We start from the raw sequence: 27,350 nt of genomic DNA on the forward strand, positions 1-27,350 counted from the left end.
CTGAATAACAGGGATTTGGAGTATGAAATGACTCTCCCTCGCTGTGATTACTGTCTTTTTACATGGCCACATTGTGGTTTGTGGGAGTTTAATGTAAACTTGTAACCTTGGTAACAGGATTTTGACATATCTTACAAGAAGTCATCTGATGTTTTAACTTAATCACAAACTGTGATTCCCAGTAGGGTGAAATTAATTGCTTGGTTAGTCCAGTAAAACGACTGACATGTTAGTCCGCTCGTTGACTTCGAGTGGATTGGTTGCCAAGAAAAGCAAGATTTGCTGCTTTGAGGTCATTTTTTACTCTTCCCTTTCCCTGGTCTCTCGACTAAACATCCCCTCCATCGATTCACATCATTGGCCTGCAGCTGTCTAGTCAGTGGTCTCATTGAGTCTCCTGGGAGATGTTTGCAGCAACAGTTCTGACCCAGCGTATCTCAGAAAATAAGTAAATACAGGGCGGGGGGCTCGGAGCTGGGGATGAAGATGAATAACCATGTTTCCTTCTCTCCACTTAAACTGTGACTCACCGGTAAGCGTCTCACAATCTTTTTTTCAAGTTTGTTGAGTGAGACGCAAACTTATTCACAAGAATGCATGCGGACAGGAATGTAGGGCTTGACATGGACCGGAAATTAAACTTGTTTAATGTGTTTAACAATTTTCACAGTGGTGCATGTCTTAGCAGGAGACAATTCCTGTGTGACCAGAAGCCCGAGGCTTAAAGACATTAGACCAGATTCATTCGCTTTCTCACTCCCACTCATTCTTTCCATCCTGAGACAGGGGGCCCATTCATGTACAACTCGCCCCATCAGGAGATGCATTCTTTATGGCGTGCTATGTTTTAAAGGGCATATAAACTCCCATAGAGGTAAACTAAACCTCCCAACATGCCTGCCAGATAATGCCAAACACACTGCTCAATTTAAGCATGAAATGGATTTGAAACATGTTTTTCTCCGTGTTTTTTCAGCTATTTTACTCCCACATGATCATGACTAATTTTCCCAAAACCACAAAAGACGTATGATGATTTTTATCTACATCAGACAGTTGTGAGTTAATCTTTTTCACCAGTGTTCAGTCAACAGTAGTCTCAAGGCTGACATGAATTGACAGTGTCGATAGCTGCTGTGTATTTTCACTGAGACGTCTACTGAGTTGTAATTACTGTAATTTCTAAAAGGCTTACTCAAGTGTTTGGATCACAGAAGAACTGTATAAACATTGTACACATTTTGAGATCACAAGAAAAGAGATTCATCTACTCTACCGTCGAGACAAATTCTTTGCATAATGCAGCATTTCTTCAGGACATTACAGGAAGCAAACCACCAATTTTTCATTTGTTATATACAGTGGGTTTGACGACACTCTCTACGCTCTTATTTAAACAAACACTTTGGCAGCAGTTGTGGAGCAGGCAAAAGTGGAAAATGGCCTTTGGGTTGGGGTCGTAGGGCACGGGGAGGCCCCTCAAGATGTCTGACATGTTTCTGCAGGACCACAGGCCACTGGCTGGCGCAGAGCACCGGCTTGTGGTGAGCTGTTTGTCTGCGTGAAGCTGGCATAGCCTCCCATTCCCCTGCATCTGTTCCCCATTAGCAGAGCCGAGAGTATAAAGCAGGGAGCTGACAGGGGCTGGGAACAGTCTAGTTCCTGCCTGGATCATGGGGTTTACTATCTGGCTGAGTGTGCTCTGCCTGCAGGCGGGCTTGCTGTCACACGCGTTCGAGTGCTCAGGAGGCAGCCAGGGAGAGCTGTGTGTCAGCAGACAGACCGCAGACGGACAGGTAAGAGACACACTTCAAATGGATCTGATAGTTAGAGAAGGACAAGAGTGTTCATTAGGTATCAGTCATCGTGTGTGCTGCTGTGACACTACATGGGGTAAGTGCAGCCTGTTTGAGTCAATTTAAATGTTGTGCGCTGGCAGCAAACTACATTATAACAAACACTTCTCAAAAATGGAAATGAAAAGAACCGGCATTATTGGATTTATGTAAAGAAAGCTGGCAGCAAAAAGAGGTGATGCATCTCTAATATTATGGTAAGACAGCTTGGTTTCTATCGAAAGGTAACATTGTGTTTGAAATGAAGAAAATTACAATCACAAAATAGTGTATATTCCTCATTTTGTCTGTGTTGTGGCTACAATCTACAAATGTATTGACTCAAACGTTTAAAATATGCTTTAAAAAAAATAAACTATATATATATATATCTATCTATCTATCTATATATATATATATATATATATATATATATATATATATATATATATATATATATATATATATATATATATATATATATAAAATATATTTTTTCTTTTAACCAATGTTTCCGCCATATGATTAAATATAAAGAGGGGATCTTTCAGGACACACTGTATTACAGAGAAGAATAAATTATCTTTTAAAAAGTTTATACTTTCAGTTTGGGTTTAAATAACCAGCAGCTTGCTGATTTAGTTTTTGCTCAGACAGTGTGGTCAGTGTTTATACAGTCGCTCGGCCAGAGGAAACCAGTAACTCTACTGGAATGTAAATCCACTCTGACTCCTCTGAAAAGGGCTGCTGTGACGATAATAGTGGCCAAGTGTGTTTCAGGATGGAAGGAGACGTGTACAGTCTAACCCTGACCTGTGGTGACATATAATTTTTTTTTCTAACAGAAACAAAGTCTCATTGTAATGGTTTTTACAGCCATAATGCCACCCCACTAAAAATATACCTCTCTGTGGAACAAAATCCTTCAGCTCCCCTTTTTGGCTTTTCATGTGGCTACCGGCTGTTATACTTTAAAGTTGCGGTTAGCATTTTTCTGTATACAGTTCTCATGTTCTGTCCAAAGTAATCACCCTCATCTGGACAACGGATTGGACAGCTGCAGGAGGAGAGAGACGAATTTACACCCGACACATGAAAGAGTCTGATTTGGAAATTCTGTTCCATCTGAGGGAGTTTGTGCCACATAAGTGCTTTTCTGCAGCAGTTATTTGTAATATAATTACAGCATGCGCAATTATAAGCCTCAAATGTGGTGGGAACTAACTAATACCAGCGGCAGCATCTTTTCATGGGCTATATTTGCTGCATTTGGTTTAGTTTACTTGTGTTTGCCTCTTCCCACCAGAGTCACTTGTGTTTATACTGGAGTGGAATACATTAAATGAGGAATTTATGGGACTCGTCAACACACGGTGTGCGTAACAGCAGAACACCAAATGGATCGTGGCAAGGTTTAATGAATATCCTAAACGTACGCAGTTACAAAACATACAGATTGACTTTATGAGGTCATCAAGAGGAAGACAGCAGGAGCTTCCTCTCTGATATGCTGCCTCGCTTGGTGACCTGAGTACTGATGAATAATTTGTTTTGAAAAGTAATAACTACAACATTATTTGATGAGACAATATGACCTGTTTTGTCTGAGATGGCTGTCCATACTGTGAAACTAAATGAGAACCTAACCCAAACACTGAATGGTCACACATTCAGTTAACAATGCACAGACCAGCTTTTCGTACAGCACTAACAGTGGCTCGGTCTTGAATAGTACGAAAGGAACTTATTTAATTGTGTTCAGCAGCTTGTAAATATTAATTTCTTTGTATTAATGTAAATCCACGTCTGCACTGAGAAGGATAAATACAGCATGAGTGTTCTGTCTCACTCTGACTTTTTTTTCTTCTCAGTATGATGATCAGCGGCAGCAGAGGACGCTTCCCTTAACTGAAGGAGTGGTATGTGCCACCACTTACACTTCTGAATACTCCAGTCACCCCTTCGACTAAGACAACACCAGCTCAGAGCAGGTTTTACACAAAGGGAGTCTGGTTTATGGTCATAAGAAGCCCACAGCAGGAACAACATCAGTAAGGAGATGTAGTGGTATTAGAAAGAGAAGAAAAACTGAGCCAAACAGAGGGATATTAAATGATACAGCAATTAGTTGCTGGGATATGTTCATTTTTGCCACAAAATACAACTGTGTTAATGCAAACTAAATGATGAAGTAGCTACATCACTGATACAAATGGTGACATGATGTAATTGTGATGAGAAACACTGCTTAGAGACACAGACAAATACATGTTACTGACTGTCCATTGTCCCACTAGGGTAATGCAGTGTGTGCATCCCTGCAGTTTCAGTTATAGAAACAAACAATAACATATGCACAATGCAATTAACAATCAACTTCAAACTGCACAGCTGTTTAACCACAGTAAATTCTAGAATATTCCATCCCACAATACTGAAAACTGAAGCAATCATCAGAATGTAGGTCAATAGCAATCAATGCAAGCACTTTAAATGCCATCGCAAATGATTGTGAGGCAAATATTTTGTAGCGAACGTCGTCATCGTTGTCTTCAACAGAGTGGAAACAGAAAAAGGGGAGGAAGTTGCTATCAGATACTGGAAACAGTCTTCTTTTTTTTCTTCTTTTTTTACAGTTATATAACTTGGGAGGGGAAAAAAATTAAAGAGTTGGTGGAGTCAAAGCCCTGCAGTATAGACTGTTATAGATTTACCACAAAGTCCTAATTGGCAAACTGAAACTTGTTGTTTTGCAAAGTGACAGTCCATTTATTAGGAAAATGAGTGGATCAATAGTAGTGCTTGGGTTTGTGGAGATCAATGCAGGAAATGGGGGAGCCACAAACAATAATAATTTTGCTCTTTCCTCCCCTCAATGCTGAGACTTGACTTCCAGTATGGAAAGAAGCCTGAATGTGCTCAGGACAGGGCAGGGCCGAACAGAAAGGACACAGACTGAAGCTCACTCAGTATCCACTGCAAACAAGACTTGACGCACTTCATCACAAAGAGAAACTTACAGGAGTTGTTGTTTTCCTCTGTGGTTGTGGATGTGGCTGTGGATGTCTCATCCTTGCAGGTTTTGCTCAGACGTAAGAGACAGCTGGAGCGGAGGGGTCCCACCCACCTGAGTCATTCCAGCCTGCCCGGGGCCGTCTCTGCCAAAGGCTTCCCTAACACTCTCATCCAGGTAAACCACTCTCGTTAGTCACACAGGACTCAGAGTGAACAAAAGCCAAATGTGGGGGTGGTGGGGACTGGTTTACATCAGCAGCAGCAGCTACTAAAAGGTCCGGTAAAGTTTTAGTCATACTGTATCATCTGTAAATGCTGAGATACAGAAATGATCCAAAGACACCACATTATTTTCCAAATAGATGAATAAAAGTACAACATGAGAGCATCTGTGTTCAACTAATGCTACAGTGAAAGGAAGACAGTATTGTGATGGTTAAAACACAGCATGGGCTGGGAAGCATGTGTGTCTTTGGGATTTCATTTAGTAGATTCACAGAGAGCACAGATGTGTGTAAGTATCAATGTATGTACTAATCCCCGTGTCTATGGTCGTCTCAGGCTGACAGGTCCAGGCGGCACTTGGTTCAAGCTGCGAATAAGAAAAAGAACAAGCGTAAACCCCGTGTTGGCTCCTTCTCCCTCCTTAGCAACGACAAGAAATCCACCCCCCTACAGGTGAGTATCCATGGCAACCCCTGATCAGAGGAACAGCTGGAGCAAAGAGGCCGGATATGCAAGCAGAGTTATAAGGCCACCTCGCTTGGTTTTATTAGATCAGTTTGGTGTACTTGCTTTTATAACGTCTCCGTTGAAATTGGCTTTTTGATCAGACAATTATTCAGACACGGAAAATGTTCGTCATAATCTCATTCAGAACGCAGACATAAGTTGATGTCCCCAGGGACATGTCACAGATGTAAAGAAGTAACGCGAGTATGTTTGGGGTCACATTTTCAGGTGACCAGAGCAAGGAGGCAGGTGAAGCTTGATCCACCCACGAGGGGGAAGTCCAGTCGCTCTGGAGCTTTCTCTGTCCTGGTGAGTCATCATGTCGTGTTTATTATCCACAGTAATAGTAGAACATTTGATGAATGTTGAAATGATGTGTCTCTCTGCTGTCCAGGGAGATCCTCAGAGTGACGGAGAGAAGGACAGACCCAAGAGGAGCATATAGAAGACGAGTGCTGCAGAATAAAATGTTCCTTCTCATTTTGGTCAACCCTGACAAGGGGTGTGCACAGTAGAAATGTGCCCAGATTTGATCCAAAACATGTAAAGAAACTGAAGACTGGTATGAAAAACAATCATAATAACAACTTCTGTGTTTATTTCGTATTTTATTAACCTTTTAAAAACACACCTATTTTTTAGGCCTCTGCTCAAAAATTGCAAACCATTATAAAAAGAGTATATCTCTGCAACCTCAAGCTCTATTTTGAATAATGTTGGTGTAATAATAAAGGGAACACTTGTGAGATTTGTTCAGATGTGTAAATATCAGTATATATGTCCATATTTTAATAATAGTTGTGCTAAGTCTTCTCCCTGGCCCCCAATTGGGGGCCTCTAGGGCTTAAAAGGTTAAGTCATTTTGATGTGTGTGTCTTCCATTATTGATTTAACAGTAAGCTATCTTACATTTTATAGGCCAGTCTTCACTTCCACACACAATTTCTAATATATTCCTGCATGTTATCACGTCACAAGAGATTCCATTTTAATATTTTAGTTTTTGCATTTTGTTGTAACCTATTTAATCGCAGATTCCTTATGAAGATTGGGGGTATATTTTTGCAGAAATGTTTCTTGTGCTGTTGTATCAGGTTTCAATAAAGGTTTAGTAGAGACATATGGTGTAAAAGTATTTTAAGATCAAGCTCTTCACGCTCCACTGGAGCGTTGTCTATAAAACTTGGTACACTCTCAGCTACATAAAGAACCTGTATAATTGTTCTGTGCTGCAGCTCAATCTTTTTTCCAAGAATCACATGTTAAATTTCTATTTTACTATTCTGGACTGGTTAAATTATGAATCAGGGGAGTTGAAATGTCACTAAGTCCCCAATTACAGACGGCAAGTGGTACAGGTACAGTGCCCGGTTGGCAACAGTGGCAGAAGGAACCTTTTTTTTATGCGTGACTCACCAATCCATTCACATTACAGCAGCCAAGGGCAAATAGCCTGCATGTGTGTGTGAGAGAAAAAACTAAATGTACTCCAGACCATCTGTTTCAGGAGTCAAACTTTGTCTATTTAAATATCTTGTGTCATTTTTAATTCATTTGGCCAGGAATGGAAACACAGTATGGTCTGGACCAGAAGATTAGTTTGAGTATTTCTGCAGGACGCTGACGTAAACATATGCACATAATCAGACCTTTGCGGGCTGCTCTGCATTTTGCTCTCTATATATTTACAGCATATCATATTAGACAAACAACTATTTAACTACTCAGAGAGAAATACTGCTATACTGCAGTGTATATAATGTACAAATAATAGCTAGAATGATACTCAGGGTCACCCAAAGTGAAAACACATTAGGAAATCGCAAATATGGGGCAATCTGATGAAGAAAATGAGTCAGTGAAAAAGTGCAAGGCAATCTCAGTGAATAGAATGATTCATCCTCCCCTCAATAACTGATCAAAGCCCTCAGCTCATGACGTAGATATGCAGTGCTCACAGCCTCATTTTTATGGTTTTACAGACACAAACACAGCTACACACAACAAAACACATTAAAATGCTATTTTTAAACATGGCATTTTCCGTGCACTGCATAATTGGGGCTAAAAATGCTTCAGAATGTCGCTGCGGGAAAATACAGATGAGTGTAAGGCCCTGAGGCGGTTGCTCAGTCACCAGATAACCTGCATTAGCTGGTTGTGAGCGGTCTTAGTGTCGTCTTGGTGACAATACGCCACAAGAAGGCATTCTGAATTCTCTGAAACACTGACACAGATAAAGACCGATATCTTACTATTCCTGATCCAGAGCAACAAGAGAGACACAGCCTCTGCTCACTCCCCTGTCAACACACACACACACACACACACACACACACACACACACACACACACACACACACACACACACACACACACACACACAGGTTTCTGTGACTGCTGCCAGCAGGATATTTGACTGCCTGTACCCTCGAGCTAATGCTTCCTGGGAAAACTCTTAATTGATTCCTAACATAACGAAGTAGAAGTGTGCTCGCACACACACGCACACGTGTCCAAATACGCAACACTTTAAAAATAGAACTCAGCCTTATAGAAGTGTTTTCTCTGATGAGGTAAATGTTAATTCGAGGGTCAGTCTTCTATCTGAACATGAGTCACCGTGTGTGGCCAACACAACGGGAATCCTTATAGCTGTGTTTTCAGTCGTTGCGGTCGCGTAATGGTGCGTCGCAATGTTTCTATTCTGCTTTGGCTTCAGTCATCCCCTTTGAGAACAAAGCTGATAATGATCACAACTAACAAAGTAACGTGGAAGTCTTCAATCTATAGGATTGTGGTCGGAAATGACACAAGCCGAGTAATATGTCAGATTTTCCCATAAAAGCTCGGTCCTGTTCATATGTAGTTAGTGGCTTACAGTCAACATCTTCCAGCTCTGGAAACCACTTCGTAAGTATTAGTTTCTTGTTGACAGGAACATCTCGTCCCAAACAACATGCAATGTGGGAAAAGACCGTCACAAACAAGCTCTACAGCAGCAGCGGGTAAGAGTTAGTCCTGAAGACGATAGGTTGAAATCTGAGATAGGATCTCTCTAACCTGTTGTAGAACCAACAAGTTGATATTGACGTGGAGTTTTATTTTAATGTGACGCACAGTGTTCTATTATTTAAAGGATATCCCTAGTTTATCCAAAATAGGGTTTCATTTCAGCCGTCAAACATATCAGTACCACAACATGTGGAAAGAAACACCCGCATTGACTCAGATATTTCTGCTGCTGTTTTGTCTATTGAGAGGTGTTTCCACAGAAACTATTAGTCAAGCACAGCTAAACAGGCTGCATTAGGAATGGAGATAACAGTTTCCTACATAGTCGTGTGAAAAACAGAAGAAACTGTGACAATCTCTTTAACATATGAAAACAACCAAACATTTGATCCTCTTTGAAACGGTGCCTACAAATAAAGGCGGCATCCTTGACGGCAACCACAGCGAAAATAGCCAAAACATCAACAAATGTGACGTTCCTTCTGTTGAAAAAAGTAAACCTTTGGCCTCAATATTGCTCCCTTTAGCAGAAAATAACGTTGACAAATTTCCACTTACTTTTACTTACTTTACTTAACGACTTTCGCTAGCAGGCTAAAAATTATGCAGCGTGTGAAAAGCGTGGAAATGACTAACACAGCTGTATGCAAGTTGTTGTAAGTCACAGAAATAACCATTCCAAAAAGGGAGGTTAGAATAGTTTGGAAATAAAACAAAATAACGCCCTGTCTCAACAAAAAACTGAAAAGCAGATTGTGTGAATTAAGTAAAACCAAATGAAAGCTCTACCAGGTGAGGAAAACTTATTTTAAAGAGAAAATGAAACGTAAAATGGACCAGATTTGGTTCAGCTTTGACTTTCTGTAATTACCAAAGTTGTGCACGCACTAGTTTTACTTATAAATTGATCTGATTAAAATGTTGTCTGACAGCTTGTGTTCATCAGCGAGATTAGACTGTAGCATTGTTTGTGTTCCCTGATTTGAGTAATTACAGTACTTTGGTTAGTGCATCGTTAAATCAACTGATGAACCATGCCAAGTTATAATAAACTTCTTTTTTTTTTTTTTATCAGGCTTTAAACGTAAAAACTAAAAATGTAGTACATCAACTGCGGACTTTCTCTCGAGTGTAATTTCAGTGTGATTGACAGTAAACGAGGTATTCCCCGCTCAGTATTCCTGTCGTGGTCCTCATTTTGACTTTGCTCCCGCTGGGGCTCAGACTGCGGCCACACTTTCAGGCTGAATTTGACTCCTCTTTTTCATCTCCTGCCACTTCCTTTCAGATCAGATGCGGGGCGTTGGTTCTTTTCTTCCCTCACCTCGCGTCACTCCTCTCTGGCCTCGACATCATCCCCCCACTACCCCCCACTACCCCCCACCCCGTGCAGCCTCCGTAACTCCGGCTGTCCAAACTTCCTCCGACCGCTGTCGCGCCGCTCTGGTCCTAATGAAGAAAAGGCCGAGAGAGGGCGAGAGTCGGAGATATGAGGTATTTGTGATGTGTGTAAGCCCTCAATGACGGCGTCGTGACGTCTGCTCAGGATATCAGCCGGCTGACCTTTGAACATGTGTGGCAGCAGGAGGGATATTTATGGGCCGGTGCAGAATTCGTTGACTTGTTCAGGCTCTGTCGGGCCCTGATTATAAACAAAGCCTTCATCTTCACATCCAGAGGCAGTCTGCCACCTTCACCCCACTTTGTCACTAAAAACTAAAAAAAAACAAAAACAACGTCTAACACTAAATCTAAATCTAAATCTAAATCTCTGACACTGCCTGAAATATTATATCAGTATAACTTTCAAGTCACAGTTGATGTTGACGTTAAAACTTAAATTAAAAAGTCATGAAAAAGACCTAATTTAGCTACAATAGGCTACACATTAGCAGTACGATGATGCTAATCATTTATACAAGTTCATCATCGTCAAATTTCAGCATTGTTGGTTTAAAGAACCTTTTTAGTTGTTTTTGTTTTTTTTGCCGAGGATAAGATAAGAAATTCGACAACATGTTTGCATGCTAAATATGAAAGCGAAACCCAGAAGCAATTAGCGTAGCTTAGCTTAAAGGAGGAAACTAGAGCCTCTGCCGGTTGCCTAGTAGCTATAGTCGTTTGATGCGAGGTTGCTAGGCAACCGGCAGAGATTCGGCCAAGAAATAACATCTGCACTTCCATTTTGTCCACATTAAACAAATAACACATAAGATAGGACTATTATTTAGCCTCAGAGGTGCTGGTGACTCCAGCTTGACATCGACCTCACAGACGTGAGCACATTTACCCCAAACCGTCAGTTATTTTAATAAAGTTATGTATTTAAAAAAAAAATATATATATATATATATATTCGTAATGTACCAGTGTTACTGGTAACAAAGGCCTGGCTGATTATTAAAAATTACCCATCACCCTAAAATGTCGGGAGAAAAGCGGTGTGCATTTGTTGGTTCATCTAAAGTTCATCTAAACCTGAAGTCGGTTCAACAAGGTTTTTGTTTTTTTGTTTTTTTTCGTGCCTGTGGCCACAAACTCGATACTACAGTCTTGGCACGTGTCCTCACATCTTTCAACATTAGCAATTCACAGGCAATAAGTGCCTCTCGGCTTGGAGGGAACACTGCCACAGACATTTTGATAACAGACATAAAACCCGGGTGCTGAAATGAGCAGAGCTGAAAGAAAAATGCAGGATTTTGTCAACTCCGTCTCCAGGCAATTCATCTGCGTAGCTCTCCTTGAAGATGATGGATGCCTGCTGAGTCACTGCCATGAGCCAATCTCTGCCCTGCGTAGTACATTAAAGCAGAAAATATTGCTGAGTTTGACCCGCTGCCCACCATATAGATCCATGGAAAGCTGATTTATTAAGGAGGGAATACTCGCAGACAGCGCGAATCAATTTCATAGGTATAGATTAAAATAGGATGGCAGAGAGAACTGACGAGGAATTGAGAGAGGAACATTTCTGAAAAATATATTGGCGATTAAGGAGCCAAAACATCCTTTAACATGGCTGATAACAAGGCTCAAGCAAAATTGCTGAATCAATCACAATTCAAAGCCTGGTGTAATTCAGTTGCACAAACAGGGCGCAGGATTAAAAGGCAGATTTAGAGGCGAAGGGATGTGAGGCAGGTTTGGTTCAGCCTGAGCCAAGTGTGCTGGAACATGAGTTTTCTCTCATTGTCTTTAGTTTGACACAAAGGTTGCTGCAGGCTGTGAAGTGGACAGGGCTGTCAGTGGAGAGAGGAGCTGAGAGGACAGCACGGGGAGCTGAGAGGACAGCACGGGGAGTTGGGCAAGCAGGGGAGGAATTCCAATCAGCTTGAGGCATTTTCAATGGAGCCACAAGGTCGAAAACTTCTTCGAAAGGATATGAAAGAAAAGTGTGTCAACACAAACGTGAAGAGCGAGGAGGGATGGACGGGCAAAGAACTGGGAGGCGGGACCTAACGCATCACTTGACTCCTGCCTGCAGCCGCCACTTCATTAGCTTTGAACCCATTTGTTGAAAATTACAAAAGGTTTTAAAGCCGCATAATTATGTCTTGTAGATGAAAACAAGGGCGGAAAGGAACATTACATTCCTCAGTTACATTCCTCAAGGGCACCAGAGTAATGGACTATCTGGGCCAGGAAATATTATGAATAAGCACCAAAGAGCATTAGGTCATTGTCTCCAAGTCTACAAACCAATTCAGGGGCCTTTGGTGAAGAATAAGGAGAAAAGTCATTTTAGCTTGCGGTCGGAAAAGAAACCTTCTTCCACTTTCCAAGGCAGTCTCGCACATAGAAGTCCTTTTAGAAAGTCTAAAGCGGCACAAAATAACTCCTGAGTACTGGGAATGATTAAGTCTTGCAAGGTTGCACAGATTGTCGATAACATCTCTGCCTTTTCATTTCTTTATCTCTCAGTCTGTACCTGCCTCTGTATCCATGTCACATCCTTATCTTTCCGGTATCTGTCAAAGATTTTGTCAAAAATAAATGTCAGTCAGCATCAGTGATGTAGAATAAAATACCAAGTGTCCTCTGTGGAATAGATGTGAAAAGTGTGGAAGCTGACAGTATACAACACAAAAAAAACCCACACAAACCCCTTGAAAACTTCCCAAAGTTCAACTCCCAAGTCTACGAGGGTTACGGGTGCCAGCTGGGGCAGAAACATATTAATATTTCATGTGAGGCTAAGTCTCTTTCTGAACCAGAGTGTGGTCTCACTGAATTTTAAACTCCTAAATGGATGTTTCAGAACTGCAGAGCGGGTGGTGCTTTAGAGGTCCTGAGAGGACAATAAATCATTTGGTCACGGGTACTGTAGCTACGCCGGTTCCTCTCCGGATCAAAGAGCTCTCTCAGCATCTCTGTACCACTCCACGACTCAAGTCTGAAGTTCAAGATTAGAGAGAACGGTGTGTATTGTTATACTGTATGTACTTCATAATTCGATCGTTATACCACAGACTTGTCACTGACAAGATACACAACAGGTCCGCTGTACCTAAATTCCATCATCCTGGGAGAAGAAAGACAGATTTTAAGCGCGAATATAAGAAAGTAATATTCTTATAACTTGTGCAAATACCAGAAAGTCAGGTTCTGACTTCCCAGCGGAAAATATTAAACCTAAAAACATCATGCACACATTATAAAGGCATAACGCATTTAGTGTAATTTCTCAGCCTATTTAGTGGTCTATTTCCACTCCTACTGGTACCACTGCTGTGGACATCAGTGGAAAAATAAATACTTTTACAAGCTGGCATGACTCTGGTGCTTTACTGCTTCACCTCCGAATGCTATTCAGCAAATTCCTCTTTTCCTGTTGCCTCTTAACTCTTCTTCTCTGAGACCGCAGCTCTGTTGTCGTCGCCGTGTGCTCGTGTAACCACAGCTTGCTGGAGAATGCCCTCTTGTGGGTATATTGTGGTATACTCTGTCTCGCAACGTGACTGAAATTAAACTCACGAGTGCACTTTTTCTTCTTGACTGGATCAGAGAAAACTAAAAAGCCTTACGAGTGAATTTCAAGTGCATAAAACTTAACCAGATATAACTCTTGTCCATTCTGCATCCAGAAGTCTCACGTCTACAAAGTACACACGATCCACATATTCTTATTTGTGCCAAACGGATCGAGGTAAGATGACACATTTTAGAGTCAGCTGAACAACTTGAAGGTCAAAAGGAATCACAAGGACTTTGCAAAAAAAAAAATTGCCTTCAGCACAGATGGCGATCACATCTTCCTTAGGTACTTCCAAAACTATACTTTTTTTTTTTTTCTAAACCAACGAAATTAAGCAGCACAATGACAAACAATAACATTTAAAATATGGATATGACAAAAAGGATGATTTTATATTTCATGTTATGATGCAGCAATTTGGGTTTGTAAAATCTGCGCTCAATCTATGTGAATAATAATAATAAAATATATATATATATATATCATTCAAAGTTTTTGGAAAGTGCATGTTATAGTGCCTCATAAGTGTGCGTTACCAAGAAGAAAACCATTCACGAGGAGAGTTACAGGGAGTGATCTTTATTTCATGGAGCATGTGCTTTCACTGACTGCCCCCTGGACTGTGACCCGTGGCGACGCGGAGATGCCGGAGGTCTCGGCCGGGTCACCGGATGGGATGACTCTCTGGCGCTCGACGCACCTGTGCGGTTCACCTCTTCGCCTCCGCAGGAGGGGACGGGACGCTGAGCCGACTGACCGTCCGCCTGTCCTAAAGCTTTGTCCCTCTCCGCAGCCGCCAGCAGGACCTGCTTTAAAGCCGCTTGGTATTTTTCATTCATCCGCTTCACAGCAGGGCCGTAGTTGTTGCACTGAACTTTGAGCTTCCTCATCTCCTCGATGAGCCTGTTTTTCTCCTGGACGAGGCGCTTGTGCTGCAGTCGGGGGACGTCTCTGGCTCTCTGGACCTTCACCAGTGTCTCCGCTGCCAGAGAGGCTATTTGTTTGAACTCCTCCCGCTCCCGAAGAGCGTTTTTCAGCTCACTGTCCAGTTGCTGGTTTTCGGTGTAGACATCTGGTACCAAACCGACCAGCTCCGCGTCCACCGGGCCCGCCTGCGTCATCTCGGCCCACTCGGTCTGAAAACATCCGAGTGTTTCCGTCATGTTCATTTGGAAGAGAAAGTTGCGTAAAAACTCCGCCGCAGTCGGTTGATGAGTGCCGGAGGTCGGCTTGGGCCTTTGGAAAGCGCCGCCCTTCGCCCGGTCTTGGATGGCTTTCACCGTCGCTTCCAGGTCTTCCTCCCCCTCTGTTAGACTCCATTCATCTTCCAGGGAAACTTTTTCATATTTAAAGTCATCCTCGCTGTCAGCCGGGACGTCGTCGTCGCCGTCCTCCTCTTTTTCTCGATTTTTGCGAGCAGCGTTCATCGTTTCAAAACGAAACGCTGCGGCGGAAAGCTTTGACGTTGCTAGGGGCAACGACGCGGACGGCTCACGCGAGATTTAAAAAGGAATTCTCGTTTGCCTCGCACCGTCGTCAAACAATCATGGCGGACTACCGAGAGGCGCCCTTGGCCACTCGGCCAAAAACGTTGGACCCAAATGAATATTTCAACCTCTCGCCGGAGCAGAGGCGCGCCGAAGAAGCCAGGGGTGCGCTACGAGCGAACCTGAAGAGGCAGTACCAGCTGCAGCTCAATAACCCGCACAGAAACGAGCTCATTGTAAGTGCCCGTCCGCTAGCTGGCAGCGTCGCCCTTGAAGAGGGCTCTCGGGCTCGGCTACACAGAAGTCGAATAGGTCTGAACAGTATTTATATTTAGTAGTCTATGATGGAGGTGACGCGTACATCCGAGGTTATTACGCGAGTATTTAGTATTTTATATGACGAGTCCAAATGTCTCCTGCGAAAAAGTGTTCTACGCATGCGCATAGAGGTTTTAAGTATAGGCTGTGTTCAATATAGAAGGTATGGTATGATAAATAAAAAAAAAAAAAAAAGACTTTTTATCAATTTGTCTTGCTCAACATGGATCCCAAGTTGTTGTTGTTTTTTTATACTCTTGTAATAATTGTTTTGAGTCTTGATTCAGTTTACACGCGGTGATAACTGAAATGTCATTGGATGCTTGTGTTTTAACAGGAAGACCCTGCTCTGACACGGTTGGTGTACGCACGAACCAACCCCTACTCACACTTCAGACCCACATTCAAGACGTCTCTGTTGGGTGCAGCGTTTGGAGTTGTGCCTCTCTTTGTCCTCTACTACGTCTTCAAGACCGACAGGGTACGGGGACGACCGTCTTCTCCGATAGGTCATGGATCACTTCATAGGGCTCTGCTGTGGCTGCAAGTTCAGGAACTACAACATGTTTTTTTGGGTTTTTTTTGTAACTAAATCAGTGTTTTACAGATATAGTGGCACACGTATTCAGCATGGACACAAATATTATTTCAAGAATTGTTTATGCGGAGATTGGGCCACTCTGACCTTCTGCAGGCTGATGTAAAGAGCAAAGACAAGAATAATATACAGTACGCTCCCTTATTGTTGCTGACTGCCGTTGTGCTGCAGGTGCCTGAACATTGTTTCCCAACCCTACTGCTGGCCTCTATCGCTGCTGTTATATTGGCAAAACTATGTACCAAACTGTTGGTCAAAATATCAATGAATAATGCAGGAACTCGGTATTGGCACGAAAACACATGGTTATTTTACCATATGCAGCAGTGATCATTCTTTAGATAATGTAATACACTGAGAATACAGTTTACATGAATATTTTTTTGCCTAGTTTTGCTCAAATGTGATTTGGTCATGAATGCCATCATAGCCATCTGAAAAGCTATTTAGTTGACGATTGGGACTCGTCGTTCCCATGTAGGTGCAAAGTTGAACTGATTTTTTTTTGTTTTGTTTGTCACAGTTCCATTCGCACTAGAAATGAATGCTTCAATTGAAATGCTGCCCGCTTTCATTTCCCTCCCCATTGTCATGGAGATTCACCCTCTAAATCTCGGCCAATTGGAATTTCAGCTAGAATTTGGTGCAATTGTCACACTGCTGGGCTATCATGTCCGTCTCCCCCTCTCCGCTGGGAGGGAATAAAACTACAAAAAAAAAAAAAAAATCGTAAAACATTCAGTCGCGAAAATGTCTGGAAAGTGAAGAGGGTGAGGGTGGTATGACTTTGTTGCTATGGAAACCGTTCTAACCTGTCATCTGTGTGTCATCTGTTTTACAGGATAGGAAAGAAGCGATGATTAAGGCGGGGACCCTTGAGCGCAAGTTCAGTTTGTCATCATGAGCTCCGATGTAGAAAGACCCTCCTTTTATGTCCCATGTGTGTAATTATTAATAACCGAATAAAATTATATTGTCAAACACAATCCTGGGGCTTTGATTTCTCAAGAGAAATTGTGAACGGTGGGAAAACGCACAATAAATTTAAGCACGGTGTTCATGCTTACAGAGGGACACGGCACACACCAGCACTAGAGCTGCATGTTAACCAGAAGATATTGAGGCAAAGAGTGGACCAGCAGTTAAAATATCTGGCCGCAAATTAAATATGTGCAGGAAGAGTAAAAGAGATGCTGTTGTGATAGTAATCAGTGATCCCTGTGGTGCCCTTAAAGCGAGACTGTAAATTTTGCTAAACAACCACTGTGGTCACGTGCCAATATTATGGAATAATAGCAGATTTAGTACAACAGTGGCAAAAGTAGAGAGGAAGAAAGGTTACCTTTTATTGCTCATGAATTTGCATTTGTATTTGGTAGATTGGATTATGTCTTAAAAAGAAAACACTGTCACAGCAATTTCCTTTTATTGTGCAACTCCAATCTTTGTTGTCTGTGAGGAGGAAATTACTTTATTCCTTCTATAACTTGTTGTCTAATGAAATAATACAAAGAAAGCCAAGCGCAACAAATGGGATTGTTGTTGGTTACTTTTAATAAAGTGAAATTTGGGTTTATATTTTCACATACCATCTGTTTTGGTAATTTGGTCCAAATTTCTTCTAAATCTCTGTTTCTCTACTGTTTGCTGGGCTTCCAGTTGGGCTTAAAGTGACTGCAGAGAGGTTCCCAACACTGGTAGTAGCTCTTGTCGAGTCTCTGGCATGTTTGTAGACCCCACTTGGTTACTGCCATGCTGAAGGAGGACTCAAACATGAAAGCCTGGAGGAAGCAGAGGACATGGAACACATAATCCCCGATGCTGTTGTTGCAAAATCCAATTTCTAATAGTCCAATCAATTGTCTGTGGTTAAACTTCATATATACGTATATTGCTTTTACCATGGTTCCCTCTGCCACCCTCTCAGGTTTGAGCTCAGCAGTGCTGTTCTTCTCGAAGCATTCAGCGTCCGGGCCGTGCGGGGTCATTATGCTGTGGAGGCTGGCCCCTCCTGGCTGGAAACCCTCCTCTTTAGCCTCATAATGGCCTTGAATCAGACCCATAAATTCACTCATGCAGTTACCTGAAATGACAAGCAGGAGGCGCTGTTACACTATACACTATACTGCACTATACTGACTGCACAGTTTGCTGCAGAAAGAGTGAGCCTGAACACTGATTTCCACTAGATGGCCATATAGATCCGTGATGGAAATAGACAAAAGGTACAGTGGTGGGGTCTCCGTTCAAATGAATCCTACAGCAGATGATTGTTCTCATCTACGGTCTCCACTTTGACTGGGTAAATGGACGTGTTAGTTTCTCGCTGGCTTGTTGTTCAGTCCATTGTAGAATAAAATTACCCTCACCAGGCAGAATTTTGACATTTCCATTCAAAATAGCATTCAAATTCAGCTGTCCTAACAAGGTAGTCCTTAAAATTCATTGTTTTTACTCTTATCTCCTGCCCTACAAAATGTGAAGTGTTGAAACAAGGCCTGTGTGTGTTGTTGTGGTCTTACGGTGATAGTAAGGTGGGCGGAAGGTGTGGTCAGCCACACCCCATCGTGGGGGGAAGATGACAAAGTCAGCAATGGCAACACCTGGTTTTGTGGATTTGGCAGTCAGCACAGTGAAAATAGATGGATCCTGTGGAAATATCATAAATGGCACAGGCTATCTTTTTAAGGGGGTCAGTACAGTGAAATGAATAAAGTACACTCCATGTATATTAAAAAAAAAAAGTACTGTGAGTGGGTCCATGAAGGTCACACTCACCGCATGGTCAAAGGCCACACAGTTGATAACCATGAAGTTCTTCAGGTTGTATTTGTACGGTGTGTAGTTTCCGTGCCAGGCGACCACATTGAACGGAGAGAAATCCTACGTGCAAAGCACAGAACAAAACAAATAAGAGGAGTCTACCCAAGCAACAAACACAAAAGACTTTAAATTGAGCTTTTCACAGGGAAAAGGAACAATGAATAATGTCTTTGTAATCTTAAATTCCCAGAGTACTTCTTGACATAAAGAGAAAAAAATAACAGGTCATAATGAAAAGGGTTGATTGTGAAAGAGGGTGTGCTTCTTTCATTCTTTCTTCTCTTTCATTCCCCCTGTTCTTTGTGATACGAGGCTCCAGGTATTATGGGGTAATTGGCTTCACAATCAAACTTTCCCAAACTTTTGAGCATTTTGACGTTCACAGCGGCACAGTTATGGAGTGGGGGAGTGGGGAGGGGGGAGCAGCAGTAACAGTGGGTGCAGAGATATTTCTTTATCTTGATTGTTAAAACCACAGCAATTTTATATAGTTTCTCTGTTCTGATAATGTCACTGCAAAAAAGACATTCAACAGCAGCTCTAAAATCAATATAGTTCATTACAACACAAGCTGCCTTCATACTGACCTCTGTGCTCCTTACACACATGCTGAGGTTCATTTCCACACATGAGCAGGCAATACACACTCACGCTATATATGCATACAAACACTTGTGCATAAGTAAATTCACACACATTGCATAGCAAATAAACACCGAAAACAACTTAACACGATCAATTGACAGCAGTTGGCGTACAAAAAGGCCATTGGGAAACCCAGTGCAGGTAATTTCTTGGACATTCATCTGTGATAACTTCACTACATTCGATTAAAATAAAGGGGGGAAAAAAAGAAAAAAAAAGTGGGGGGGTGGGGAGGGTGAAGAAAGCTCTTGCACACACATGCACACAAAACACAAACATATTGGCCCAGTCAAGCAAATAATAAGTTAATTTGAGCAATTTCAGCACTCTGCAGGGGAACAAAACAGCAGGACCAAACAGGAGCAGCAGCATCTTCCCTGAGATGAGGCCCGCGCTCCCCATCTTTTTTTTCTTACCCCCGTAGCCTCACTCTCCGGGCTCCGAGAAGGGTGGATACCAGGAAAAGAGGCTCACCTCTGACCCCCGGCACAAAACCAGGGGCGGATACTGAAGCAGAGGCAGCGAGGAAGATGGAAAAAGGTTTGTTTTGCTTCAGAAAAGATAGTATCTTGCCCTTGTGTACTTCCTTCGATGAATAATAACAGTGTGGGTTGACATGGTTTCCACGGTTACAACCCCCCAACCCCAGCCCCTGACAAACCTCCCCTCCCACCTCCTCCCAGTCTCAGTAAAAAAAAAAAAAACTCCTGTCAGACATTATGTGTCGATCCAATTATGCACCCAACGGGACATTTCAGGAGGGGGAGGATCATTCACCGAGTGAAATATGGTGAAATTAATGCTTAACTTGGAAAAAAGGTTTTTCCTACAAAGCAAAGCTTCGCAGGTACACTGTCTGTAGCGCCAGAATGCTTTAACTAATTATGAGTGATTAAGACTCATAAGGGAGTCGAAGCGGAAACCTGCTGAATGGATAACAGCTAAGGCTTCGATATTAAATCATCAGGGATGGCAATTCAGTCGGCAGGAGCACCTAATGGATCATATGCTTCACTTGGGCAGTTTCCTGTTCATCACTGTGGCAGTTCGATGGCGTTTACTGAAGCAGACAGAAACCTAAATGGGGTAATAGGGCAAGTATGCCACACGTGTGTGTCCCTGTCAGGCGAGAACAGGGTCACACACAAACTTGGACGCCACAATAAGCACCTGTTTGCAGGCGAAGAGTTTTCCCTGGTACTTGTTGATGACGGTGTAACCAGTGGACACTTGGCGATCCTCATACAAGGCAACCGGACACAGGAAATCTCTTGGGTTGGCCAGACCATTGGCGCCTGCAAAACACATGAACATGATCAACTGACAAAAAGCAGACAAGATTTATAAAAGAAATTTAAAAAAAATAAACCTACAAGTTTAACGTATTGGCATGCAAGCATTTGCAAATTAGCACTAAACATAAAGTAGCGCCTCTTGAACCAAAGCTTTGGACAAATTGCAATTGTGACCTTATGGTGGCACTAAAGGAAAATTTACACCAATCACTAAAGTCATTAAAACACCTCCTGAGGGGGTCATGAATGTGCACACCAAATTCCACGCCATCCATCCAACTGTAAGACATTTCCATCAAAACAGCAGATGTCAACCTCATGGTGGCGCTAGCGGAAAAGTCAGGGGATCACCAAAGTCGGCGGGCTCCGTCCTCTTGGGACCGCGAATGTCTGCACAGATATTTCCGTCTGAGCCGGCGTTTCGGTGCGACTGACTGAGCAGCAGACCAACTTGGCTGCACGGCTAGCACGGCTTAAAATTGTACAGATTTTCAGAGAAAAGTGTCAACAGTTTAGACAACAAGAGGAACAGTGGTAAAGAGGTTGGAGTGCAGATTTGGAGGAAGGTTGAGTACGTATTCTGGAACATATATATAATAACACTCACAAACACATACAAACACAAACCTATAGGCCCCAGGTCAGGGAGTTCGAAGTGGGCTCCATACACCTCGAGTATGTAGCCTCTGGTTTCTCCGAACACATCCACACTGAAGCGCATCCCTTGCTGGAGAAAAAAAAAAAGAAGTGGAAAATGGCAATGAGAGGAAATGTAGTGCTGTTATGTATAAAATGTGGGCTGTATGAATGCTGGTGGGACGTAGGGGTTCTTGGACTAATGTGTTTGGAAAAACACGCGTGTTGCGGTCGGAATGCTGGTGGTCCGGCTTTCTGTAGCTTAAAACCTCTTTCCACTGTTATTTATTTTTGAAGGTCACTTTTGAAAAGTACCAAACAATGTCTTTCTAAATATGCTGAGTGGGGGGAGGCGGGCAGACACACACACACACACACACACACACACACACACACACACACACACACACACACACACACACAATGGTAGATATTTGTGAAGTCTGGGGAGATGAAAAACACACAGCCCACCTGGATGACACAGATCTCGCTCGGTTCGACCATCATCTTCCCAAACTCTGTGGTGATCAAGATCTCACCCCGCTGGGGGACTAGGGACACAAACAGACAAAGAAAGAGAAAAGAAAATTTGAGGGAGAAGACAAGACCGAGGATTGAGCTATCATTGCTCTTGTGATAGATGACAGTGAAAACATCAACAGCCCTTTTCCTCACCAATCAGAAAGTCTCCGTCTGAGTTGTTGAAGCACCTGGAACGAGAAGGAATCACTGCCAAAGTGCAAGCAAGGACTTTATATTTTTGATTCATGAAAATACATCTATTTGTTACACAATGAGACGCATTTGCACGTAAATATGTCCTCACCTGTCAGCCATGGAGGTGTTGCAGGTGTACACGTGGATGCCGATGCCGTTGCGCGATTTCGCGTCTCCAGCACCGCAGACTGTGTGAAGACCCTAAAACATAAAGAAGGACACAATTCAGACCAATTAACGGAGAAACTTTGAATTAAAAACCACGACAAATAAAGAAAGAAAAAAAACCAGACTTACAGCCACGAAGTCCACTTTCTTCTCTGTAGATTTGGGGATGGTGAAAGGCAGCCATCGCAGCTGTGAAAGAAACTTCAGTCAGAATCGATTCATTCTGTAAATTCTGAGAATTTAAAGGTACTCATTGGTGCAGGGAAAAATTAGAGGCAAAACATTTCCTTCGTTAACTTTTTACTGAACAATTAGATCCCACATTAGCCTATTTTGGATTATTTCACATTAGAGATTTGCCATTGCTTTTTTTAACTGGTTATGAAGGCAGGCCTCAGTTAATGATGTCATGCATGTATATGCATCAATCACACATTTGTAACACTGAAATGAAAATGTGATCACAGTTGTGTGCTCTTATGTTGCCAGCACTTGTTAATCAGATCTATTGAGACTGACCCCATCCTGATGAAGCAGATCAGCTGACTGGAGTAGTTTGAAAAATGCTTTCTCACATAGGCTTTTATATACAAGAAGACTGACAGCACTTCCATGTCTGTATACTACATGAAGCTACAACCAGCAGCCAGCGGCTCAGTTTAGTATTAAGACTGGAAACAAAAGAGAACAGTTACCTCATCACTCTGTAATTTACATTAATTTTTGTACAAAATAAACAACACATAAGTGCTTTTGTGAGCTTTGGAGCTGCTGGTAGGTGGATTTTTTTTTTCCCCCCCTTTTGAACCTCTTGCTGTTTTCCTCTGATTTCAGTCTAAGTGCTAAACTGCTAAACTGCTAAGCTAACCAGCTGGTGGCTTCAGCTTCATATACAGACATGAGAGTGGGCATCAATTTCGACATGTGATGTAGAGTTCTCACAATGCAGAGAAGGACTAGAGAGCCATTCTTATCGTGATGAAAGAGGAGGATCAAACTCAAGAACATAAAATCGCATGATTTTGGCCCTGCAAAAGACAAAACCATCTGGATCTCATCTGGATCAAATCCATACATTATAGCTGCCTTTGGTCTGGTGGCAAGTAAACGAGGGCATCAAACTATAACTCTATAACTATAAAAGTTTATTCTGAACTTTTATTGTTGCTTATCAAGTAATGCATATTTTTAGTTGTATGAAAAACTATTATTCAGTCACATTTTCCCTTCTTAAAGCAAATCTAAACTGAGCCGGGACTGTTGATGTACCTGGTTAGGATCCGGCTCCACTTCATCCCAGTTCTCTGTTAAATTCCCACAAGGCACTGCGGTGAAAGGCTTGTGTTTAACAGACGGAATAATGCGGTACAACCAGCTGGAAAAAGAGGAGGACACAGCAGTTAGTCATTCATAGGGCTGAGATTGGTCCATATGGGCTGAGTCAGGTCTCAAACAGAGATGTAGACCTCCTCTTGTTGGCCGGCCGCGGGCAGGTGAAGGCCGAGCCGGAGAGCTGCTCAGCGTAGAGGCCATACGGGCAGACCTGAGGATTGTTCTGCAGACACATAATGCATTACCAGAATGTTAATGTTGCGTGTCATGTGATATATCAGCATGGGACTGGAAGTTCTGTCTGAGGCTCAATTAGGAACGACGATACATGAATCCTAAAATGGTTTTCATTTGTTTCACTAATGAAGAATTCATACTTAGGATATAAAGATTAAGATTTGTGTGGACCTTATCTCACGTTTGACTTCTTTTGCCGTCACATACACGGTCCGGGTTTTGGAGCTGACTATAACTGTAAAGGGTCACACCTCCTATTTTCCTGTGGTGCCATATTAACTATTTGTGCAGTTCAACTATATAGAAAATTTTGCATTTGTGTGTGTGTGTGTGTGTGTGTGTGTGTGTGTGTGTGTGTGTGTGTGTGCGTGCTACCTGTCCCTCAGGTAAGGATCCAGGACAACGAGGGTCTTCAGAGGAGAACTCATTCCCGAAACCACTCATGTACTGAAAGAGACAGACAGACATCTAACTCACTCAAGTGAGGGAAAGTTAAAGTGAAAAATTAAAAAAAATAAAAAATACATCATGCAGCTTCATTGTAATGCAGGATAAATGTGTTCACGCTGGTTATAATTAAATTTGAAGGCTTGTCATTAAGCCTTGTCTTTTTGTTAATTGTTGTCATATTGATTCACATTAGATCTATCCTAAAACAAACTGCAGTTATGCCAAATTTCCCCCCTTGCAGTCATCCAATATTTTTGTGTTATTGTATTGTTACAGAAACAGGCTAATTACACTCACACCCTCCGCTCTAATTTTTGATCAATATGTCAATTACTCTACTATCCAACACCACGTCTTCCCTGCCACCGAAAAACATAAACTTGGCACAATGTAAACACATCTTGCTGAGTCATTGTTGGTCTGCGGAAAGCACAGACATGGATGGTTTCCATATGTGCGCGTTCACGTGCCTGCAAAGCGCGCTTTGGAAGCTCCAGTGTGTCCCCCATGAAAGAAAAATGTTATGTAAAGTAGGATTTCATTCAACTTAAACGTATATCTCGAGATAGTAGCAAAAACATAAAGTCTACCATTTAGTAACAACTTTTACATGGCGATCGAAAAGGAATTTAGTCGCTCTCGTTCAAAAAAAATATTTAATTGAAAACTTCTGCAGATGCACAGAGACGATTCCCCTTTAACATTGAATATTATTCAGGAGACGTCGTGACAATGCTGCTTCATCTAATTAGACGGTTTCCATCGACAAAAATGTTATAATAATCTACACACATGCACAAAAAATGCTACATTTTGTGGCCACAACTCTCTAAAAGACTATAAGGTAAAAAGGTTGTCAAGTTCACGCTTTTTTTGTTTGTTTTTTCATTTAAATGAAACTTTCACCTAAAAACTTAGTGAAGCTGTTGAGGCATCTCAGACCACATCTGGGCAGCTGCTGAATGCCAGGCTCTGATTGGTTGGAGGGATCGCCTCCCTTCTGTCAGCCAGTCTGCTGCTGTTAAAGCTCATGAGCGGTTTAATGTGCACATTTCTGTACATCGACAGTCGATGTTCCCCTTCTTCTTTATCTTCCTACAGGTCTACATTGTGTTTGTACTTCCATGCACAATGCCCCTAACTTAGATGATTCTGAAACTTTTAGGCCTGACACAGGCGCAGCTTGTAAGAAATGTTGAATAGTAAACATTTATAACGGTAGCCTTATAGTTTTGATAAAATGCTGCCTTACCTTAAGTCCAGCCATTGTGCTGTCTGTTCAACCTTTTGTCACAGCTGCTGAATGTGTCAATGGTTACAAATGAACTTGTTTTACTCTGAATGTAAACCCTTCAACCAAAATCCACTTCAGGACGCGTGCGTGCAGCACTGTGTGGACTGAGTGGAAAAGGGGGCTGGATTTATACTCTTTCTCAATATGGTTTCAATTAGGCCTTGACTGTGGCTCCGTGACGCAACAGCCGAGTATCATGCAAAGGGGGGGAGGGTCGGGTCGGGTCGGGTCGGGTCGGATGGCCAAACTAGGCGCAAACAAGGACCAGTATCACTGCCAAGAAAAACAAGAACATGTTTTAAAGCTCATATAGGTAATCATGAACGAAGAAAGAGTTACAGCTCAGTCCAGGATTTCTATGGTCAGAGACAACTGCAACCCTGACATACGTTTTTAGAAGACAACAAAAACTAAGGTTGCTACTTGTCAGAAACTCATATAGCAGACATATTCTGGAGGTTAAGGAAAATAATCACCAAATTTAACATGATAAAAGACGCAATATAAATCCATCAATGGAGTTTCATCACGGTCAAATTGTGGTGACCTTAATACACACTGCTTGTGCAAATAATGGTGTCATGCACATCCTCACGTCCTGCAAAACAAACATCCGTTCCAGGGGTCCGTAGGCTCTTAGTTTGGCTCTGTCCTACCTTTATTTTACATCAGTAGCCTACTTATTCTGAAGACAAAGTAAAATGTTTGCATGCAATGGGAGGCAAAGGTGCCACCAGTTTTTTTTTTTTTATTTGATCGTGTCCAACACAGACGGACTTGTTTTGTTACCATCCCTGTACGGCTACATAATTAATTTACTTGTCTTAAAACCAGCATTAGCTTATACTCGGATAACCTGTGCGTTCTTTTGTGAGCAGCTCCTCCATGATATAGAATGAACAGCAGCAAAAGGCCTTGAAAAAGGCCTATACATTACTCCACGCAAAATTTATTCAGTTCATTTCTCGGAATAGGTGGTCAAACGAGGTGTGCCTAATGTCCCCCGTGTATCAAAAAGAATCAATTTCGCCTTTTTCATTCTTGCCTCGCTTCCCCCGCTTGTCTATTTCTTTTCTCTTTTTTGGGGAGGTGTTGGGGAAGGGTAAATGATGGCAATTCTCATAGCGAGGCGCAAATAAACTCGCCGCGGCAGAAGTAACTGTTCTCCGGCGAGGCGTGCAGGCAGACCCGGGCCTCCCGCTGACAGGCAGTCAGGGTGCTGTGCCAAAGACGAGAAAGCCCAATGGCAGGGAAATATCACGTCCCAGTCTCCGGAAATTGATCTGCTCCTTGTATGGAGAAAGAAAATGAGCGATTTTAATTTCATCCCCGAGTCTGATGATAGAATTTTAGAGTATCTGAGTTCAATCCGGATGGTGCATGTGTGTTTTAAGAGAAGAAGGAATAGCTGGAGACGGGAGAGAGGAGACTGTTGTTGCCTACTGACAGTTATATCTATGCATGCGTAAGTGGGCCATAAATGCTTTGTTATTAGATGCCTGCTGAATTCAATGGCTTGATGGTAAATGGTACACTCACCTGGCACAGTCTATCCCCATATGCATAAACAAGCAATTTCTCTCACAAACACACACATACAGTTACAAGCCTATTCTGTGCAGTGATGACATCTTTAGCGTCCCATAGCACATGTAGTGCACACACTGCCACATATACATACAATGTTTGAGCTCTTTGGCCCCCCTAAGCCTTTTTCTTACCACTAAAGATCAATGCAAAAAAAAAAAATGCACACAAAACAAACATATCGTGGA

General features: G+C 42.3%; 3 protein-coding genes across 3 annotated transcripts; 2 read left to right on the forward strand and 1 right to left on the reverse strand.

The window, feature by feature from the left end:
* The first annotated feature begins 1,664 nt into the window (after positions 1 to 1,664).
* LOC138199240 (uncharacterized) lies at positions 1,665 to 6,702 on the forward strand. The gene is made up of 6 exons (XM_069151174.1): positions 1,665 to 1,796; positions 3,707 to 3,754; positions 4,915 to 5,025; positions 5,412 to 5,528; positions 5,811 to 5,891; positions 5,977 to 6,702. Exons 1-6 carry the CDS (start codon positions 1,674 to 1,676, stop codon positions 6,025 to 6,027), a joined length of 531 nt encoding a protein of 176 aa, XP_069007275.1. The 5' UTR covers positions 1,665 to 1,673; the 3' UTR covers positions 6,028 to 6,702.
* Positions 6,703 to 15,089: 8,387 nt separating this feature from the next.
* Positions 15,090 to 16,964, forward strand: ndufb4 (NADH:ubiquinone oxidoreductase subunit B4). Its single transcript, XM_069151599.1, has 3 exons — positions 15,090 to 15,298; positions 15,718 to 15,861; positions 16,820 to 16,964. Exons 1-3 carry the CDS (start codon positions 15,122 to 15,124, stop codon positions 16,880 to 16,882), a joined length of 384 nt encoding a protein of 127 aa, XP_069007700.1. The 5' UTR covers positions 15,090 to 15,121; the 3' UTR covers positions 16,883 to 16,964.
* Positions 16,965 to 17,514: 550 nt separating this feature from the next.
* On the reverse strand, positions 17,515 to 25,666 carry hgd (homogentisate 1,2-dioxygenase). Its single transcript, XM_069151598.1, has 14 exons — positions 25,534 to 25,666; positions 24,207 to 24,278; positions 23,729 to 23,817; positions 23,532 to 23,637; positions 22,392 to 22,451; positions 22,204 to 22,295; positions 22,053 to 22,087; positions 21,849 to 21,928; positions 21,369 to 21,468; positions 20,617 to 20,741; positions 18,757 to 18,861; positions 18,501 to 18,627; positions 17,880 to 18,061; positions 17,515 to 17,759 (listed from the first exon to the last, which is right to left on the reverse strand). Exons 1-14 carry the CDS (start codon positions 25,546 to 25,548, stop codon positions 17,616 to 17,618), a joined length of 1,332 nt encoding a protein of 443 aa, XP_069007699.1. The 5' UTR covers positions 25,549 to 25,666; the 3' UTR covers positions 17,515 to 17,615.
* Positions 25,667 to 27,350: the final 1,684 nt, after the last annotated feature.

The sequence above is a fragment of the Embiotoca jacksoni genome, unplaced genomic scaffold (genome assembly GCF_022577435.1).
Source record: "Embiotoca jacksoni isolate LCO1_2020_lvr unplaced genomic scaffold, fEmbJac1.0.p SCAF_17, whole genome shotgun sequence".
In the NCBI taxonomy this organism is placed as follows: Eukaryota; Metazoa; Chordata; class Actinopteri; family Embiotocidae; genus Embiotoca; species Embiotoca jacksoni.